We start from the raw sequence: 22,902 nt of genomic DNA on the forward strand, positions 1-22,902 counted from the left end.
CTCTTGTTTGTGGTGATTTTTGTTTTTTTCAAGCTTGATTTGCATATTTAATTTAAGTTTCACTCATTTTAAGATTTATTTATTAACTTACATTAATATCTATTGTACTCTTGTTTGCATTGATTGTTTATTCAATTTCTGTTTGTTTTAAGTTTCATTTACGCTTTAATAGGAAAATATTTTTTTTTATTTTAAGCTTGATTTTCATATTCAATCTAAGCATTACTTGCTTTAAAATCTATTTATTCATTTATATTATTACTTTTTGTATGTTTTTTCTATGATTGCTTATTTAATTTCTGTTTGTTTTGGGTTTCATTTATTCTTTAATAGTAATTTCTGGTTGTTTTGAGTTTGAATTTTGAAAGGTATTTGTATCTGCTGAGCTTAAGTTTAAAATGGCCTTTACTTTTCTTTGAAAAACTTATTTTTCGGAAAGTTTTTTTTAATTAGATTTTGTTCATCTTTGATTGCAAAATTTTCAAGTTTTTAAAAATTCCTTATTTCAAAATCAAACTTAAAAAAAAAATAAAATATTCCTCAATGTATCAAAACTGATATCAAAGTGAAAAAATGGGTTTGTGTCAACCATGGAGTTTTTATTATCTGATGTTTGAACTATTTTTAACAAAATTGCTATCTAAAAATTTTTATCGGATGGGTTTGGGGGAAAAGGGCGTGGGGGGACTAGATTAAGCTTCAGTCTCTTTTGACTCTTTAAAAGTGAACTAGAATTTTCTATTTTCAATCAAATGAGCCCTCTCTGAAGTTTATACGAGTATCCCTTCTATAAGAACCATATATATATACCCAGAGTATAACTTACAACACCTGTCCCTGGGGGGTTATGCTGACCCTGGAGTTTTAATATCTGATGGTTGAACTATTTTTAACAAAATGGTCACCTGAAATTTTTATTGGATGGGTTTATCCATTCAATACACCCAAAGGCATGAAGGGTAGGAGGGGCTTGTTGCCTTCTGATCTTTTTTCACTCTGAGAAAATGAACTACAATTTTAATTTCCATTCAAATGAACCCTCTGAAGTTTATACAAGCACACCTTCCCCAAAAACCATATATGCCCCCAGAGCAATACTTACAGTGCCTGCCCTGGGGGGAGGGGGGTGGGTTGTGTTGTCACAGGAGTTTTTCTTATCTGACCTTTGAACTATTTTTAACGAAATGACCATACATAAAGGAGTTTTTGTTATATGATCTTTGAACTATTTTTAACAAAATGGCTACCTCAAATTTTTATCAGATGTATTCGGGGAAAATGGGCTTGGGGGGCCAGTTGCCCTCTGATCACTTTTGACTCTTAAAAAGGGCACTAGAACTCTCCATTTCCAATCAAATGAGCCCCCTTTTAAGTTTATACGACGACGCCTTCTATATGAAGTGCCTTTGGGAAAAAAATAAATGGAGTGTTGGGGAAGGCTAGCTGCCTTCCAGTCGCTTTTGACTCTTAAAAAGTGTATTACAACTATAAATTTCCAATCAAATGAGCTCCTCTAGGAAGTTTATAGGAGCATCCCTTCCATAACAATCATATATGCCCCCAAGGCATAACTTACAACACCTACCCCCAGGCCCTGGGGGGCTGTGTTCACACCGGAGTTTTTTATCAGAACTTTGAACTATTTTTTACAAAATGTCTATCTCAAAATTTTTATCTGATGTATTTGGGGAAAAATCGTGGAGGGGGGGGGGAGGCTAGTGGCCCTCCAATCTCTTTTGACTCTTGAAAAGTGCACAAGAACTTTCACCTTCCAAATAAATGAGCCCTCTCTCAAGTTTATACAAGCATCCCTTCCATAAGAACCGTATATGCCCTTAGAGCATTACTCATAATGCCTGCCTCTGGGCCCTGGCAGGTTCTGTTGGCACAGGAATTTTTCTTATCTGACCTTTGAACTACGGTATTTTTAGTGAAATGGCTATTATAAAAATTTTATTGGATGGGCTTGGGGAAAAAAGGGTGTGTGGGGGGGAGGCTTGTTGCCCTCAGATAGCTTTTGATTCTTAAAAATTGAACTAGAACTTTCAATTTCCAATTAAATGAGCCCCCTCTGAAGTTTATACAAGCATCCCTTTCATAAAAACCATATACGCACCCAGGACAACACTTACAATGCATATCCCTTGGGCTCTGGGGGGTGTTTTTGTTATCTAGTTTTTGAACAATTTCCAAAACACTGGCTATCAAAACTTGTAGCAGACAGGTTTGGGGAAAAAAGAGTGTGTGGGGGGGCTATTTTAAGTCTCTTGAATCTTAAAAAGTGAACTAGAACTTTCTAGTTCCAATCAAATGAGCCCTCTATGAAGTTTATACGAACATCCCTTTCATAAAAACCATACATGCCCTTAGGGCATAACTTGGAACGCCCTTCCCTGTTCCCTGGGGGGTTCTATTGACACCGGATTTTTTCTTATCCAACCTTTGAACTATTTTTAACAACATGTCTATATCAAAATTTCCATCAGATGGGTTTTGAAAAAGAAGGCGTGGGGGGGGGGCTAGCTGCCCTTGGATCTCTTTTGACTATTAAAGTGAGCTCGAACTTTAAATACCCAATCAAATGAGCCCTCTCTGAAGTTTATACAAGCATTCCTTTCATACAAACAATATATGCCCCAGGGCATAACTTACAATGCCTGCCCCCAGGCCTTGGGGGGTTTGTTATGACACCTGAGTTTTTGTAATCTGACTTTTGAGCTATTTTAACTTAATGGCTATCTCGAAATTTTTATTGGATGCATTTGGGGAAAAAGGGGCGTGGAGGGTTTGGGGCTAGTTGCCCTCCAATCTCTTTTGACTCTAAAAAACTGAACTAGAACTTTTAATTTCCAATCATAAGAGCCATCTCTGAATTTTTACGAGCATCCCTTCAATAAGAACCATATATTTCCCCAGGGTATAACTTACAACACTTGCCCTTGGGCCCTGGAGGGCCGTGTTGACCTGTGATTTTTCATTATATTGTCTTTGAACTATTTAAAAAAAAGCTATCTCAAAGTTCTTATTGGATGGGTTTGAGGAAAAAGGGCGTGGAGGGGGGGGGGGGCTAGGTGCCCTCCAATCTCTTTCAACTCTTAAAAATTGAACTAGAACTTTCAATTACCAATCAATTGAACCCTCTCTGAATTCTATACGAGCATTCCTTCCATAAGAACCATATATGCCCCCAAGGCATAACTTATAACCCTTGCCCCTAAAGACTGTGGGGGGATTGTCCTGCTCACGTATAATTTCCAGAACTTTCAACTACTTTGAACAAAATGGCTATATCAAAATTTTGATTGGATATGTTTGGGAAATGGTGGGCACGGAAGGGGTCCCAGTTGCCTTAGAATCACTTTTGACTATTAAAAAGGGAACTAGCCATTTAAATTTCCAATCGAATGAGCCCTTTCTGAAGTTTCTATGGCAACGTCTTCTATACAGAACCTTATATGCCCCCAGGGCATAACTTACAACCCTTGCCCTGAGGGCTGCAGGCTATCTCAAAAATTTTCATTGGATGTGTTTGGGGGAAAGGTGGGTGTGAGAGGGGGGTTAGTTGCCCTCCAATCACTTTTGAGTATTAAAAAGGGCACTAGCCCTTTGAATTTCCGATCAAATGAGCCTTTTCTGAAGTTTCTACGACAACGCTTTCTATACAAACCTTATATGCCCCCAGGGTGTAAATTAAAACTCTTGCCTTTAGGGTTGTGGGGGAGTGTCCTCCTCAAAAACATATTTTTCATCTGGAAATCAACTATGCTGAACAAAATGGATATCTCAAAATTTTGATTGGATGTGTTTGGGGGAATGATGGGCGGGGGGGGGGAGGGTTAGTGGCCCTCCAATCACTTTTGACTATTAAAAAGGGCACTAGCCCTTTGAATTTCCAGTCGAATCAGCCTTTTTTGAAATTTCTACAACAACGCCTTCTATAAAAACCTTATATGCCCCTAGGGCATAACTTAAAACCCTTGCCCTGAGGGTTTTGGGGGAGTGTCCTCCTCAAAAACATATTTTCTATCTGGAAATCAACTAAGCTGAACAAAATGGCTATCTTAAAATTGTGATTGGATGTGTTTGGGGAATGATGGGCATGAGGGGGGGGTCTAGTTGCCCTCCAATCACTTTCAACTATTAAAAAGGGTACTAGCCCATTGAATTTCCAATTGATTGAGCCTTTTTTGAAGTTTTGATGACAATGCCTTCTATAAAAACTTATATGCCCCCAGGGCATAACTTAAAACCCTTGCCATGAGGGTTGTGGGGGAGTGTCCTCCTCAAAAACATATTTTCTATCTGGAAATCAACTACACTGAACAAAATGGCTATCTCAAATTTTGATTGGCTGTGTTTGGGAGAATGATGGGCTTGGGGGGGGGCTAGTTACCCTCCAATCACTTTTGACTGTTAAAAAGGGCACTAGCCCTTTGAGTTTCCAATTGAATGAGCCTGTTTTGAAGTTTCTACAACAACGCCTTCTATAAAAAACCTTATATGCCCCCAGGGCATAATTTAAAACCCTTGCCCTAAGGGTTATGGGGGAGTATCCCCCTCAAAACATATTTTCTATCTGAAAATTGACTACCCTGAACAAAATGACTATCTCAAAATTTTTATTGGAGGTGATTGGGAGAATGATGGGTGTGGGGGGGTTAGTTGCCCTCCAAACACTTTCAACTACTAAAAAGGGCACTAGAACTTTCGATTTCCAATCAAATGAGCCCTTTTTGAAGTTTCTATGACAACCCCTTCCATATGACGTGCCTCTGGGAAAAAATATAATAATAAATAAATAATAATAATAAAACATTGGAGCTGTATGGCCTTTACTATAGGCAACGCTACAGCATTGCCTCTTATTATGACTTTTCTTGCAAATTCAATTTTAAGATTTTGGACCCTTGAAAATGATAATTTCTTTCAAGGGTTTGGGGAATGAAAAGGGTTAAAACATTGGTTTCAAACATACTATTTAATTATAATATCCATTTTGTTAAAGTAATATAATCCATAAACATTGATTTGTCCCAATTAAGTTGGATAAAAAAATTCAAAACAATTTCTCCATTTTTCTTTCTGCCATGTCTCTTCTATCAGCTTTGACATTTTTCATGACTTAGGCAAATCAGCAGTTTTTAAGTGGCCTAAGAGAATAAGAAGAAAACATGGTGTAATTGTTTTGATTCAACTTAACCTTGACAAATCAAAGTTTGTGAATTTTACAACTTTTACAAAATGTATTTATAATGAAATAGTAAGTTTGAAACTCATGTTTTAACCCATTTCTGTATCCAAAAAATATGGAAAGAAACTATTATTTTCAAGGGTCCTAAAAGGGTTTACCACTGAATTTGCAAGAAAAGTGATTATTATATTCAGAAAAAGCATAACAAAAGGCATGGAATGGTATGCTCACTTTATTTATAGGTCAATTATATGAGCTGTTCCATGTTTACATCTGTATCTAGCTAGGATTCTGAGATGACAAAGTAGAAATTAAGTTAAAAATTTGGCCTTGCCTATGTAAAATTTTAGTGTATAGGCTTCTTGCTAGCTTGGGAAGTGGTTGAGTCAGGGAGTGAAAATCTTTGGAATATATCCAGAGCTAAAATGATCTTCTGGGAAGGTATTTTGAAGCAACTCTCTCTCCCTCCTGAGGACAACAACCTCTGGTGACTTAACAATCTTTGTGCTTCAAAAGTGAAACCTTGCAAAATATATTTTCTGCTCAGATGAGGCATAAGAAAAGTCATACAAGTAATAACTTTCCTGAATCCAAATTTGTAAAGGTTTTAACAATCTGCAAATCTGTGGTAAAATTCTACTTTAGCTACTTTTGGCTATCATGGAAAGGGGTTTTGGGGATGGGTCTACAGGCTAAAGTTTGTCACAGGAAGGTATTTTGAAGTATCTACCTCCACTCCTTCTCTCTCTAGAGGGTCCTGAAATTTGCCTACATGACAGGTATACACCTATTGAAATTTTGACAAAACAATATTTCACCTTAATTTTCAGTTATCAATCTCTTTTCCTCTTGCTTTAGTTCTAAAAATGCAATTCCTGTTATTTGAGTAGAATTTTAAGCCATATCAATATTTTTTTTTTTTTCAAAATTTAGGAAATGTATTTGCATATCTTTAAAACCTTATAAATCGGGATTGAGCAAAGTTGTGAAGCTGAAAACAATTTTGTTTTACTTAATTTTAGCAGAAGATCTATTTTGCAAGATTTTACTTTTATAACACAGATTTTTAAAGATGATCAAAGGTCAGGACCCTCTAGAGGGAGAAAGAGTGGAGGTAGGTACTTCAAATTACCTTCCCAGGACATACTTGAGCCTGTAGACTCACCCCTGAAAGTTTCATTTTCCTAAACTAACCCCTTTCCAATCTGTTTCTCAAATTTAGGAAACATCACTTGATATAGCTTAAAATTCTGCAGAAATAACAGGAATTATATTTTCTAAAACTAAAGCCAATGAAAAAGAGATTGGTAACACAAAATTAAGGTAAAATATTTTTGTCAGAATTTAGATAAGCAATAGATCTGTCATGTAGGCTATGTAATCTTCTAAGCCCTAGTTATAAAAAAGGTTGCACATGGTAGCCTGGTCATCCGAGGCAGTATCATCGTTTTTCGTTGCCAAATCTATCCTCAGCGCCGTCGATGTCGCTCAGACGAAACATCTCCGAAGAATCGAAAGACTTCACTGGACTGACTTCGTTAGCAACCAGACTCTCCTATCACGTACGGCTCAAACTCCTTTCTCGACGCAGCTCGCCCAGCGTACTGTTTGGTCGTACGGCCACCTCCTTTGCATGCCACGTGACGCCCCAGCACGGGTTGCATTTGACTTCGACCCCACCCTACACGGATGGAAACGACCCAGAGGACGCCCACCCGCTAGGTGGAAAGACAAAGCCGATGAATTCCTCACCCAAGCCCACATCCCGGTGGAAGAAGCTGCGATCCTGGCAAGCGATAGCTCAATCTGGAGGCCTCTAGTCTCATCATTCTCTACGCCGAACCCTCGGCAGGAGCCTTAAGTCAAAGTAAGTCAAGTCAAATGGTAGCTTGGTAATAAGATGAGATTTATTGCAAAAAGCCTGTGGGCCATAGCAACACATAATAGGCCTACAGTCTACAAACAAAGCTCAGGAACATAATAAAACTTTAGATAATAAAAATCAAAAGAGAAAAAGAACAACAAAATGACAAAAAAAGAAACACACCAAGGTTCAACATTTTAACCAACAAACACTAATCACAATAAAATTCAAATCCTAAAAACAGTACCATAACATGCTATCCCCTCAAACATGATTCCCTATGTCTAATCCCTAAATGAAGAAACCTACACAACTGTTTAATAGCATATGCATTCCTCTCAACCATCTGCTCAATTTACCAGCATTCACTCCCAAACACTGGTCCAAAACATTCATTCCGCAACTTAGACAGCTCTTTCACATTCGGACACAAAATGAAATAAGTTCTCATTCACACATCTACACATTGGGCAAGAGTAAGGGCCAGCCGCCAGCCTAAACTTTCCCAAAAATTTTCGTCTCTCACCTAAATCCAAACAATCCCCTCATACCAAGCACAAATTTTTCAAATTCTCTTTATTCAACCCAAATTTAAAATAAACCTCCTCCCTTCAACCGTCTTTGGCTTGGGAGTAAAACCTCAAAGACATAGATTGGTCCTTATGAGCTTGTCACCCTTTGATTTCATGGACCGTTAGGGTTTGCTGGACTTCCTTCCATACTGACACGGTTTCACCCTTTGGGCCTTTCCCTTCATTCCACATCTCTGAAAGTCCACAAAGGTCCTGTATTTTCTTGACCTGATTTGGCCATGAATCATGTCTACCGTCCTTCTAGCTCTCCAAATAAGCTGACTTAAGAAGCCAAACTCTAGGTAGCCTAATTATCTTCTCCCAGAATTTTACCATTCTAACCAATTAAAAAAACTTTCCACAAAATAAGTTTTTCAAAGAAAAGTAAAGAACTCCATTAAACAAAAAATGAGCAAAAATCAAATAAAATAATTTACCAAGCGTGAAACTACCACAAATCAGGATCAATAAATAAATGAAACTCAAAACGAACAGAAATTACAATAAATAACCGAGTCAAACACAAAACAAGCAAAAATTAACATAGGTTGGGCTCAAAACCTCTATGCCTTCCCAAGGCTAGAACATGATTTGCACTTTACTGAAAAAAATATAAATGTTCTTACTTTTATAACTTTAATAAATCAAATAATATTAATATTTTGATTACTAAATATCAGTATATGTATATTAAACTGACAATGCACATTCATTTGTATTTTTTTCAGTAAAGTGCAAATTATGTTCTGGCCTTGGGAAGGCATAGGGGTTTTGAGCCCAACTTATGTTAAATTCTGCTCGTTTTGAGGTATAATTTCCAAAGGTATAATTTCCTGAACTTTAACTGCGTGGAATAAAATGGCTATCTCAAAATTTTTATTGGATGTGTTTGGGGAAATGGTGGGCGTGGAAGGGGGGTTAGTTGCCTTCCAATAACTTTTGACTATTAAAAAGGGCACAAGCCATTTCAATTTCTAATCAAATGAACCATTTTTGAAGTTTCTACAACAACTCTTTCTATAAAAACTTTATATGCCCCAGGGCATAACTTACAATCCTTGTCCTGAGGGCTGTGAGGGGGTTGTCATCCTCAAAGACCTAATTTCCAGAACTATAATCTAAGTTGAACAAAATGGCTATCTCAAAATTTTGATTGGATGTGTGTGTGGAAAAGGTGGGCGTGAGAGAGGGGTTAGTTACCGTCCAATCACTTTTGACTATTAAAAAGGGCACTAGCCCTTTGAATTTCCAATCAAATGAGCCTTTTTTGAAGTTTCTATGACAACGCCTTCTATAAAAATCTTATATGTCCCCAGAGCATAGCTTACAACCCTTGCCCCGAGGGTTGTGGAGGAGTGTCCTCCTCAACAACATATTTTCTACCTGGTAATCAACAACGCTGAACAAAATGACTATCTCAAAATTTTGATTGGATGTGTTTGGGGAATGATTGGCGTGGGGGGGGGGGGCTAGTTGCCCTCAAATCACTTACGACTATTAAAAAGGACAATAGCCCTTTGAATTTCCAATCGAATTAACCTTTTTTAAGTTTCCACGACAACGCCTTCTATAAAAACCTTATATGCCCCCAGGGCATAACTTAAAACCCTTGCCCCGAGGGTTGTGGGGGAGTGTCCTCCTCAAAAACATTTTCTATCTGGAAATCAACTATGCCGAACAAAATGGCTATCTCCAAATTTTGATTGGATGTGTTTGGGGAACTGATGGGCGTGGGGGGGGGGGCTAGTTGCCCTCCATTCAATTTCTACTATTAAAAAGGGAAATAGCCCAATGAATATCAAATCGCATGAGCTATTTTTGAAGTTTCTACGACAACCACTTCTATAAAAACCTTATATGCCACCAGGGCATAACTTAAAACCCTTGCCCAAAGGGTCGTGGGGGAGTGTCCTCCTCAAAAACGTATTTTCTATCTGGAAATCAACTACGCTCAACAAAATGGCTATCTCAAAATTTTGATTGGATGTGTTTTAGGGAATAATTGGCGTGGGTGGGGGGTGGCTAGTGGCTCTCCAATCACTTTTGACTATTAAAAACGGCACTAGCCACTCCAATTTCCAATTGAATGAGCCCTTTTCGAAGTTTCTACAACAACTCCTTTGATACGAAGTGCCCGGGTATAGAGAACCAAAAAACAACACATTGTGCCCACATTGTTCTTTACTTAGGCAGTGCCAGCGCGCTGCCTATGAAAAGTCCCAAATCTCCTTTTCGATATCACTGAACTAAATGAATCCTTCGAGCCTAAAATTCTCTTAAAATATCTTAGCTGAATTACTTCTAGCTTAGCAGCTTTAGCAAAACCCCAAACCTCAGAGCCCCAATGTAGACTAGAAGCTACCTTTGTCTGGAAAACTCTTTTCTGGATCCTCATGTCAGATAGCTGATTTAAATTACTTCTGAAAAGCATATTTATTAGCCTATTACCCCTAAATTACAATCTTCGACATGCCTAGACATCCCCCTTAATGCTCTAAACTTAACACCCAAATAAACAAAATCTTCTTTAACCTCTAAGACCTTTTCTCCAAAATTAAAATGAACCTCTGAATCAACGTCTCCTTTATTACTTTATTTTTGTCAGAATTTAGATAAGCAATAGATCTGCCATGTAGGCTATGTAATCTTCTAAGCCCTAGTTATAAAAAAGTTTACACATGGTAGCTTGGTAATATTTTTCTAGGATATATTTTTGCCACAGATTCATTCCTTAAAGTTTCATTTGCCTGACTCAATTAGACTACTTTACCAGATAGCAAGAAGCCCTAAACTAGAACTTTACCAAAATGTATTTGATATAATTAGGCTACTCTTTGTTTAGCTTGCAATAGCCCACATAGAACTTGCTATAGTAGAAGTAGGAATAGTACACAAGTCATGTTTCCCTTTTGTATATTTAAATAACTCTATGCAAGTCAACATGTAGTTAAACTGGCAATGCAAGATTGATTCCATAGCAACAGTTTCTAGTGAAAACAGTAGCATACCAGTACCTCATTTATTATTTAAAGGTGTGATCTTTTGATTCTGTCAGGGATCTTGGCTTTATTTTCAATAATCAGCTGAAGTGTGATAAACAAGAATAAGCTGTGCTGTATAAAGTAAACTGGAGTTTGCCTTCTTTTCTTCTTCTATTTCACAGCAGGCGGGTTTTTCAGTTGATACTATTTAGCCCTTTTCCTTTTGCTTTACTCTGTGGGCTACAGAGCTACTGGCTTGGTTGTCTCTTATTTATTGGATATCCTTAAATATCTTTCAGTAGATCTTTTGACTCAAGGAGTTCAAATATAAGATGATAGATATCGATTTCTGTGCTCTGTGTGCATGTATAGTTGGCTAGGCTTTTGGCTGATAGTGAGATTTCGTGGTGTTTGAAGCACTTTAACAGTTTACAATGCAAGGTATGCTGTGCAGACGTCAGCATATTACATTCAAATAGGCAGTGGTCAATTGTTTCATTATTCATAATACAATACCTGCAAAGAGGGGACAGGGGAACTGAACCATTTGAATTAGGAAACTGATACGAGAATGCAAGAAAATTTGTTCCATTTGTTCTGGAATGAATTCTATGATAAATTTTAGAAAAATGTTTATTGGGAAAGGGGGAAAGAGTAGGATTTTTCTTATTAAACATAATATCTGATAGTCTCCATCAGTAAATATCTCTAATGGGGATTGGTCTCCCACTTGGCTGGTCAATATTTATAGCATTTTTTGCTATTTCATCAACCTGATGATTACCACTTATACCAGAGTGGCTAGGAATATACTGAAGATAAGTTCTTATGCCACTTGAAGCAAGATTATCTATAACACTAAGACAATGATAAGTGTCAATATCCAGCTTATACTGAGGAGCTGAAGACAGCAACTCAAGGCTTAATAAAGAGTCATAATAAACTATAATATTATTTGAATTAGCAATCAAGGGTTTATTTTCCATAAGGTGTTCTAATGCCATGATTATGGCATTTAACTCTACAGACATTATAGATATATTATTATACAATCTCTCACCCATTGCAATTTTCAGGTGAGGAAGGAAAGCACCACTTGCTACCTTCGCATTCATTTTCGACCCATCAACAAAGATTTGGAAATGGTTTTTATAAGTAATTGTATTAGGTTCAGCGAATTTCTTCTGGACAAAAGCAATGGGGGTTAAATCTTTAGTTCACTTTGAGAAATCAGTATTTATTATGGGGATTGACCAATTCCATGGAGCGGATTGGGGGATAGTGTGCAATAGACTTTGTGGGTACAGGGAACTTCTTCTGAATATTGGCATACTCATCTGCAATGCCTCTATACATGGCTGGATTTCTTAACTGATTATGTAGGGTGTGTGAGCTATTTGATTCAATTTTTGTAAGATGTTTTATCAGGAGAATGCTATGTCTCTCCCTTATTGTAGTTAATCCACTCTCCATAAGCAGAAACTTGGTGCTTGTGGGTTTCCTAAGACCAAATATGACACTCATTATATCGTTTTGTACTGTTTCAATTTTTTGCATCCTGGTCTTTGCACATGCACCATAGACGATGAGCTCATATTCAATATGGGTTCTTATATGTGATTTATAAAACTGGAGTAAGGTTTTCTCCTTACCGTCCGAGGGTGTGGAAAGAAGTCTTTTTAGTATACTTGTTTTTCTATAGCATTTTTTTATTGTGTTTGAAATGTGGAGGAGGAAATTAAGTTTTTGGTCAAGTATGAGACCTAGGTAATTAATATGATTATCTTCTGGAATAGTTGTTCCATTTAGAGTTAGTCTTGCATTAACATGATTTCGCTTTCGGTGAAATTGGATTATTTTTGACTTGGTAGGTGCAATGGATAAATCTGAATGTTGAGAGAATTTCCAAATTGGAAAAGTGGCTTTTGCAGCTTTGACTGTGCAATCTCAAAGGTGTTGCCAGATGACCATAGTACCAGATCATTAGCATATTGTAGATTCGTGTGGGGGAGGCTCATGTCCGAGAGATGTAGGGCAAAGAGGAGGCAGCTGAGGACTGCTCTTTGAGGAAGGCCTTTGGTTATTGTCTTTTGGGGGGAAGAGGCTGAACCTACACAAACAATGAAACTTCGCAATTCTATGAAAGATTTTATAAAAGATACTAGCTTGGGGGGTAGTCCAAGGTTTACAAGTTTTTTTTTAAAGAATTTGGTGGTTCACATTGTCATATACCCTATCAAAGTTTAGGAAAACTTCAAATAGGACATTATTTTTTGAGAATGATTTACTTATTGCATTTCTTACCAATATAAAAGTATCTAATGCGGAGTGGTGTTTCCTGAAACCAATTTGGGTGTAATGGATCATCCTATTTTTTGAACAAACCAGAGGAGTCGATGATAGATCATTTTCTCCATTATTTTCCCAATCACAGGAGTAATCATTATGGGCCTATAAGACTCAGGGTTATTTTTGGGTTTATTTTTCTTTAGGATTGGTAGGAGGGACGAACATTTCCAGATATTGGGGAACATAGATGAAGCCCAAGCATGATTATAACAATTTAGAAGTTCCTGTTTGTATGAAGGGGTGAGATTCTTTACCCATGTAGGGTGTATATTGTCATAGCTGCCGCTAGTCTTTGTCCTAATATGATGTATTGCATTATTCATTTCATTGATTTAAAATGGCCTGGTTATATTCTCGGATCCTGGGCGTGGTTGGGTAACTTGGGTTCATAGAAATATTGGGAAGTTTTCTTCGTTTATTTGATGTTAACTTATCAACAAAAATAGTTGCATTAGCTTTTTCTTTATCGTTTTCATAATTTGCATTATTATGTATAAGCTCATGCAGAAGTGGATTGGGGGACGTCTGATCCCCACAGATGTGGCTTATGACTCTATGTATAATTGGCTCATGTGTTTCTCTGGAGAGATTATTTGCAAAATTATTATGTTTAGCATTTATTATGGTCCTTTTTAGATTAGATTCTGCTTGTAATTTTTTTAAATATGTAGTAGGTGATGGTTTTTTTTAAGAATGTTCTCCTAGCTGCATTTTTTGTTCTCCATTTATTTTGGCACTCATTCTTCCATCATGCTGTGGAAATATATTTAGGAAAGGTTTTCCTCGGTGTGGTTGTGGGGATAGCATGATTAGCTTTATTTATTAATAAATATACCAAAGCTCTATCAAGTCCGTCAAGTGTTGTATTTAAAATGTATGAATTTTTGGTGAAACTTTTAATTTTATCATTTAGCTTATTTAGGAACATAGGCCAAATTGCTTTAGTGTTGATATATTTGGAGGTATGTGATAGGGTTTCAACAGGTTCGTTTAGGGAGCTAACTATGGAAAAGTGGTCAGTACATAGACTATCAATTTTAATTATATAAATTTTATTCAAAATATTTAATGACTCAATTTGTAGGTCAGTTGTAGAGAAACTGCCACTTTTGGGGTTGAAATATGTATTCAGGTTTGGAGGGGTAGCAACAGCTAATTCAGTATTATTTGAAGTCATACGCTCAATGAACTTACCAGATTTATTTGCTGGTTTATTCCCCCACAAAAGGCTTTGGGCCTTAAAGTCTCCACAAATAATGGTATTTTTCAACATATTAGAATTATTTATATAGCTGAAGAAATCCATGGCATCTGTAGTTTGGCCATTAGGGTTATGAAAGCTTGTTATGTGAGTTTTTGTATTATTCAGCCAAACACTGATACCAATTGCATCAACATCATTTACAAAATCTGGAAAGTTGAAGCCACACAATTTTATGTTATTTTTAACTATTAAAGCTACTCCACCTCCTTTTCTCTCTGATGATCTATCCTTTCTTAGGATAGTATATCCCAGAGAATTAATTTGTTGATTTTGGGTTAAATGAGTTTCCTGGAGGCAAGCAATATTGATGGAATTGTTATTCATAAAATATATTAGTTCATTTAACTTATTTTCTGTGAGTTATCTTACGTTCCACTGGAGTATTGATATGTGTTGTGATGTTGATTTATTTTTCATATGACTGTGTATGAATGTTCAGCTTTGTTAATAGTAAAGCAAGATCTTTTTTTGCTTGAATGAGCATATGATCAGGGATGTAGATTTTTGCCAATTCTGCAATGATTTTTGTTTTCTGTAGTTGATGTATATTCATGGCCTGAACTGCATTACAGTTTAGAATGAATATGCATATATTTGGGGATTGCATGTTTAGTTGTGCATCCTGTTTGTCAGTTAAGGGATTAATTCCTGGTAGTGTTTCTGGTTTGTTTCTTCTTGGAAGGGGGGGGGGGGCCAGACTGACCTCATCTCATTGGACAAGGAGGCGCGTTGACTTGGTGATTCTTTCTGATATTGATGTGAGCTATGGGGCTTAGAGGATGGTGTTTTATAAGGGGTACTTGATGCATTGGGTGTGTTTAACTTGGGAGTTTTGGTTGGTTTCATTATGGGCTTTATTTGGTATGGTTGCGCAGCATTTGCTTCCATAGCTGCTAAGGGGTATGGAATGGCCTTCTCTGTTGCTATTTGGAGTGTTAGTGCTCTTTTCTTATATGCAGGGCATATTGATTTGTTGGTAGATTCATGTGGGCCTTTACAATTGATACATGTAGGCTGAATGTTGTTGCAAGTTGTCAACTCTTTAGGATGGGATGCTTTACAATTACTACAGGCTAGGAGAATTTCATTGCATTTGTTTGTTGTGTGTCCCCGTTTGAGACACTTCTGACACTGGATAGGCTTTGGCTTGTATCCTTGTGCGGTTTGATTTGGCCAAATAGGAATAACTTTTCTGGGATATTAATTTTTTCCTTCAGTGTAAATGAGAAGGATCTACTTGTTTTAGGCCATTAGGGTTTGGTTTACCAAGTTGGGTAACATCTTCAACAGGGATTGTGTTGCCAGCCCTATCTGAGAGCCCTTCTTTTAACTCCTGAATAGGTATTTCTGGGGAACATTATATACTACTATTTTTGTTGGGGATTGTTTTGGGTTCCATTTAGATGAATTAATTGGGATATTCAGAAGAGATTTTAGATTAATTATTGTATCTGCTGATTTCTGATCTTGGACAGCTATTAGCAAAGATCCATCACGGTGAATGTTAAGAGAAAACATTGATTTTAACAATTTGAAAATTGCAACTCTTATTGCAGTAATCCTTTTTATTTCAAAGGGGGTATTAGGAGAAATTTTGAGGTAAATTCCTAATTTTTGGGAGGGAGAATCTTGGGCAGGGGGAGGGGAAATACTTTTGACTGGGGAGATTTTTTTCCTTTTTTTGGAGCTTCTAGAAAGAACCTCTTGAAACCCATTATCATCATTTATAGTGACATTAGCCCCTACACTGATCATTGTACTATTCTCAGAATTAGAGCTATCATGTGAGCTTTGTGATAGTGAGCTTGACCAGCGAGGATGGGGATCAATTTCATTAGTATTTGGGGTGGGATCTGGGGGGAATTTTTTTCAGGGGGAGTTCTATGCATTGCCTATTGGAATAAGCTTTAATCTAAACAAGAAAGGATAATACTATGATAACAGACCGTCTGCACTCTACTGTGGGGAAAAAAAACTTCACCATCCACAAAAGAAACACCACAGTATGGCCCTGAGGAGGATTTTGAGCACGATTGGTTCGGTACAACTACTGATAAATCGAGATAATAGTTCACAGGAAATTTATTTGTAAATTTCTTAAAGTGTTGCTGCCTTGCATCTCAAGTATATTCAAAAGTTTTAACCTACAAAGCTTTAGGCTGCTACACTGCATAAGATAATAACAAAACTTATTGTTGAATACTGCTCACTGTGTGATACCCAACAAAAAAATTTAAGTCATAGCTTATTGAAAACTGCAAAGATGAGCTTCAGGATTTGTTGCCTATTTGAAAAATTTATCTCACGAATAAAAGGTAGGTAGCCTGAGCCTGCCATCTCTGCTTCAGGAGGGATAAATCAGATTTTATCAAAATTTTTGAATTCTTAAAGGCATTAATGATTTATCTTGTGGTGTGTTTTTTATAGTTCAGCCATTGTTCACCCAAATGGTAGAACTCATTAAAATTGTATCATCCAAGGGACTTCAGGAAAGTTAAAGTCTCTTTTTATATTGTTCTGTTAAATCATGGAGCATGTTGTGTCAGCAAAGAGTATTGCAGTTTTTAAAACATTGTTGGTTTGAACCTCTTTCTGCAATAATCTGTACATAGAACCATAATATTTATGGTCTTAGTATGGTTCAAGGTTCAAGGTTTTATTATTAATACCATATTTACACAACATATTAAACTCCTGACAGAGAGAAAACTTGACAGAGTCAGGAACAAAAAACATTTAACACAAAGATTTAAATTAATTGTACCTCTACTAATATTCTAGTTATAGAAATTTAAACCAAAATCTTCAATTTTCTATTTCAAACTACCCTTAAAAATTAAAATACGAACATTAGATAACTCACCTTTCCAGACTCTCCAACCCACCAAAAAAGTAAATAAAAAGAAAATCCAAAAAAAATTTACTAGCTTTATTCAACTCATCAACAGGGGAAGAGGGACCACCTCCTCCCCAAACACGCCATAAAAAAGGAGGTGCACAGATGTATGTACAAGCACATACACAAAAATATACCAATATACACATACGTATATGTACTCATACACATACATATTAGCAAATTACATCCTCATTAAGCATTCCTTAATTTTATTTTTTAGTGTTGATAGGGGAAGAGATAGAATACAATTCTTACCAAACTTATTCCATGCTGTAACTAAACTGTTTCTTAGTGAAAAATGTGATCTCTCGGATTTAATTAGTGGCTGACGGACCATCCACCGCCTGGACTGTCAACATGAATCCACCTCATCCAATATCTGTAACAGCTCAGATTCATAAAAATACACACGCAATGCCTTCTTACAATACTGAACAATAAATAGAACTGACAGAAAAATTACAAACTGGTTAACTGGAAGGATATTCAATATAACATACATACTCTGAGTACTTGAATTATTTGGCAACGAAACAGAAGACGGAACATATTCTTTCAGTACTCTTAATCCTTTATTCTGTTTTCTCTGGAGTGGCAGTAGATGGCTCCTAAATGTATTGGAATAAACGAGTGGGCAATAATTAAGGTAAGAATGTACTAAGCTAAAATAGATGGACCTCAATGCATTATAAGGTAAAATAAACTTCAGGTGATGCATGATTCCAACATTTCTGCTTAATTTCAACTGAAGATGGCTAATATGGTGCTTGAATGACAGGTTTTCATCAATGATAATTCCTAAGTAATGTAAAAAGCGAACGCGCTCAATACGCACATTGTTTGAAGCCTCAACTGACTGGAGTCCAGGAAAAGAAGTTGAAGTCCGTGAATAAATAATAAATTTCATCTTCTTAGAATTTGTTGTCAGACAATTAGACTTTAACCACTATAGAATTCTATTACTTTACTGACATATATTTTGCTGAAGTATCAGATCATTGGGTTCAGAGATACTACACCCTGTATCAACAGCAAACAACATTTCCTTGTTCCTTGTTCATTATGAAATATTAGCTTTGTTTTTGTAATGCATCAAACACATGGAATATTTCATTTATGGTACCAATCAAAAACCAGAGATCCAGCTCTTGTTTATTGTGTTTATTGTAAAGTTTTTTGTTTTTTTATAACCTTATCAAAGTTTTGTCTCTATTATTCATTATCTTGTGATGCGACAGGCCTACGGGATTGTAACTTCTATGGTTTTGTTGTCAGTGTCTTCCTATTATTATTTTAACAAGGCTTACTCTGTTTTGCTAAAAATAAATGAATAAATACAAATAAATAATTAGTTTCTGTCATCAGTCTACTAGGCCAGAGTTTTACCTATATTTCATCAGCAAGGAAATATTGGCAAAATTTTAGATTGAGAGCTGATGTGAAAAATTGTTGAAGTAGATCTAGTGCCTAATGGATAAATAGCAGACTTTTATTTTTATATTGCCTTGAAAGGACCTAATACTGTTAAGTATCTCATCCACTAGCTCAGCTTAATTTCCAGCTTCCCTCCCCCCACCCAATATAGACAAATCATAATCTGATCTTATCATGAGCATTTATGGACTGTTTTATTGCACCCAGTTTGATACGCACTGAAAGAAAGCTGATTTTCACTCATGGAACTAAAGGGGTGATAACAATATTCTTTCTCCATTGTTCATCTTTTCTCTTTTAGACCTTTATTTTCCAATTCAGTGATATATTTTTTTTTCCTTATATCCTAGAGCCCCAGAAGCCTTATAGAGTCTAAATCAGAATAATACCACTTGTAATGGTTCTTCAGAGCAATGTCAGTAATATTTATTAGGCAGAAATAATAGTCACTAAAGGGATCTTTGGGCTCTCTACATATCATTGGTACTCCAAATTTCAGGCTTTTCCTTTTTCCAGTAATCTACTATTGCAAGTGCTCTACACGCGTTTTGCATTCAATAGCCTATACAGTGCCCAGGCTTTATTCTGATCATCAGCCCTTACTCCAAAATATCCAAGACAAGCTTGCTTTACAATATCATGAACAGTTTTATCTGTTTGATGTTTATTCCCTGCATAAATAGCCTAGCAAAAACATTGGAATGCTGTTCACAGCCTTTTTCACTTAGACTCATTTTATTTCTATGAGATAACACAAATATAATGGATAGTTTAACTCACATAAATAGGTTCCAAGACACAATAGCTATATGTAATTTACAAAAACAAAGGACCATTAAAAATGAAGAAAGTACCTACAAGGATAAAGAAGAAACTAAACTTACCAGATATTTTTGTAGTGAGTATATTTTCATGATTCCTGTTCATAATAACCTAATAAAAAGAGATTCAATGCACTTTTCTTCTTGTTATAATAAGGATGAATTAACTTGTTTCACCCAAAACACAGTAGTAGACATGCTGCATCTTCATCTGAAAAGAATTCTAGACAAAATATTATTTTTTTAAATAGTAAAAATTTAAAATCATAAATATTTTTATTTCAGTTCAATTGTTACAAAAAAGACTGATAATAGGGCAAATATACAAAAACATATCCTTGTATAATGTTTACATTATTCAAATCTGAATTTTTGGATAGAAAAAAAAGCAAAGGTTGATAATGAATTGATCTAAAGTATAGAGCTAATAGAGAAAGCTGGCAAATAGGTTGATTAAACACTTATAGTGTTTAAACACTTAATAGGTTGATTGCCCATGCAATATAAATACAGCTTCAGGTTTGAATTGATTATTTGTTTTAATTTATGTTTGTTTTAGATTGCTCTATTCATTTATAGCAGTTGTAGTTTGTTTTATTTTTTTTTTTGCAAAATGATTTTTGATTTTATCTTAATAAGGGGACAGCCATAGGAGAAGGCTTTTGCTAGAAACAAAAGGTCTAATAAAATTGATAAGAAGCCAGAAATAGGGCTATTTATATAAGAATTTTTTTTGAATAATTGGTTATTGTTTTTTTTGTTTTTTTTTACAAATTCACTTTGTTTACACTTTCACATTATTCAAATTTTCTCTGTAGTTTAGAGTTTGAGATTGATAAAGCAAAGGCTTTAAATTACACATGATCTACAAAAAGTGTAGCTTGTTTCTCAAACTCAGCTACAACAAGTTTATAATAGTAGAAGTTTGATTACCTTAGTTGGTTTCTCACATATTAGGCCCCATAGTTACAACATCCACTTGCCTAAAGAGAAGATCGGGTTCTGGACTATATCTAAAGATTTCTTTTTAACTAGTGACGGAAAAGTTATTAGGATGATGGTGATTAATGTGGATTCTTTGGTTCTTGTTTATGAGCATAGGAGGATCAGTTCCTCCTAAGATGTATCCAAAGGACATGCTTTACCAGAAAAAACAGAAAAAACTGGTTCAGTCTGGTGGCTACTGGTATTTCAGGCCATTTCCTTCCCCATTCTCCACAGAAATTATCAGCCAACCTTCCTTGTAATTTTTTTTTGTATGCACCTATGCTTGCCCAACTCAAATGGTATATTGAAAGGCATATTTACTAACTTGCTATTAAAACAACTGAAAAGAATACTTACTTACTATACTTTTGGTGGGAACCAGACAATGATCCATCCTGCCGGGCACCAATGAATGATGGATGACGGACGTAGTCCAACACGATGTGTCAGCAGCAGCCTCTTCTGCAATCTTCAGCCAGTCCTTATCCCAACGACGTCCGTGTCGGCGGAAACCACTCGAAGGATCCAGGTCATTCTTGAATGTCTGCCAGGGACTCTTTCTTTGGCCGCCTGGTCCTCGTTTCCAAGTTGGATGGGGGTCGCAGGTGAGGACATCGCTGGATATGGTTCCAGCTGGCCATTGTAGTGTGTGTCCCAGGAAATTTAGTCGTCGTTGTTTTATGATTACCGAGAGGGGAGCCTTCTGGGCACAACGCCTTCGAACCTCATCGTTTGAGATATGAGACAATCGGCTGACCCCTAGTATGTATCTCATGCAGCGATGGTCGAACACTTCTAGTGAACATGTTTTTTCGGCCTTTAAAGGCGAAGTTTCACAGGCGTACAGCAGGATCGATTGAACAGTTGCCTTGAAGACGCTCATCTTCGTTTTGATGCTAATTTCATGTCTATTCCAAAGCGACTTCTCCATGCTTGTGAAGACACCCCTTGCCTTTCCTATTCGAGATCTAACGCCAGCTTCTGCACCTCAGTTCGGCGGTAGGATAGAACCAAGGTAGTGGAACTCTTCAACAGTCTTGATGGTTTTGCCTTCTAGTTGGATATCTGGGTGGTTTGGGGCGTTTGCTTTCATGAGTTTTGTTTTAGACTTGATAATCACGAGGCCAGCATTCTTTGATGTACAAGAGACATCATTGGCCATCTTTTGGAGCTCAGCCGACGAGCTACTCATGAGACCCACATCGTCTGCAAAGTCAAGGTCTGTCATGTTGATTGGGTTGTCTTGTCTCTGACCGACGACAAACCCTTTGTGGTTGCAAATCATATTCACCATTATCCAGTCTATTATGTAATTGAACAGAGCTGGTGAAAGGGGGCACCCCTGTTTGACCCGTGGCTCAACGTCAAATTTGGTTGTTTCGCCGTCGGCAGTTCGGACTCTTGTAACTGTAGACTCATAGGCTCCTTTGAGTATCTCGATTAGCCCTGCTAGGACAAGTCTTCCACCATGATCTTTCAAAGCTTGGTCCTGATAAGGGAGTCAAAAGCGGCAACAAAATCGATGAAAGCGATGAAAGCAGACAATTTAAATCTCTTTCTCTGCTGTAGGATGAGGCAGAGAGTAAGACTATTTTCTTGACAGTCCCTGCCAGGTCTGAAACCTGCTTGTTCTGGTCTTGTCTCAGGCGTCCTTGAAATTGTACCATTATACCGTTATAAAAAAATGATTCATATCTTCACTTTTGAGTTTGCAAATTTGGCTTTGGTTTAATGTTGGTCTCATAATTTTACGCATTTTGTATTATTTTTGTTTTTTAACGCAAAAGATGGTTATTGTATAGTTACATTAAAAAATAAATGTGTTGAAAAGAGAATGGCAAATTTATAAAAGTTAAGACTCCAGTAGGGCTCTACAAAACAAATAGATGCCACTTAACATTAACTAAGTCTTTCTGTGTTTTCAAATTAAATTCTAGATTGGCTACATAGCTGCTCTTTATCAGACCTAAATAATAGGTTTTTTTTTATTTTATCAGTAAGATTATATAGTTTGGGTTGCTAGCAGTTTCTAGTTGCTGTTCCACCTTTGTTAAAATTCCAGAGAATCCCTTGTATTCAGTTTTAATTTTTTTCATTGGGTATTTTATACCTTAGATTGTCACTCTATAACAGAAAAAAAAGAAAATCTCAAACTTGACTTTTTTCATTACTGACTGAACAACTGTATTGTTCTTTTGCCTCAAAGATTCCAGTTACTGTTTCTTAGCTATAGGTCATTTAGTTTTCTTAATTTTTTTTTCAAATTCTCAAATTCTACTGTAGGTCACAAGTACCTTCTAGAGGATGCTGTCATCAAAAAGTGAAAAATATTGACAAAGTTCTAATTGCCAACAGAGGTGAAATTGCCTGCAGAGTTATAAGAAGTGCAAAAAAACTTGGCATAAAAACTGTGGCTGTTTACAGTGAGGCTGATGAGAATTCTTTACATGTTGCCATGGTAAATAAATATTTAAACTTGTGTGTAGTATTGCATTTTAAATTTATTTTACCAGCTTTTTAAGTCCTCTAGTATGTTGTTT

General features: G+C 36.4%; 1 protein-coding gene across 1 annotated transcript in view; it reads left to right on the forward strand.

Moving 5' to 3' along the window:
• Positions 1 to 22,902, forward strand: part of Mccc1 (Methylcrotonoyl-CoA carboxylase 1) — an 87,699-nt gene that overhangs the window by 2,773 nt on the left and 62,024 nt on the right. Inside the window, exon 2 of the mRNA XM_089104474.1 lies at positions 22,646 to 22,820. Coding sequence (XP_088960600.1) covers positions 22,646 to 22,820 — 175 coding nt within the window. The remainder of the gene's footprint in view (positions 1 to 22,645; positions 22,821 to 22,902) is intronic.

Source organism: Artemia sp. Qi Xiang Cuo, chromosome 18 (assembly GCF_049724085.1).
Source record: "Artemia sp. Qi Xiang Cuo chromosome 18, ASM4972408v1, whole genome shotgun sequence".
Lineage (NCBI taxonomy): Eukaryota > Metazoa > Arthropoda > Branchiopoda > Anostraca > Artemiidae > Artemia > Artemia sp. Qi Xiang Cuo.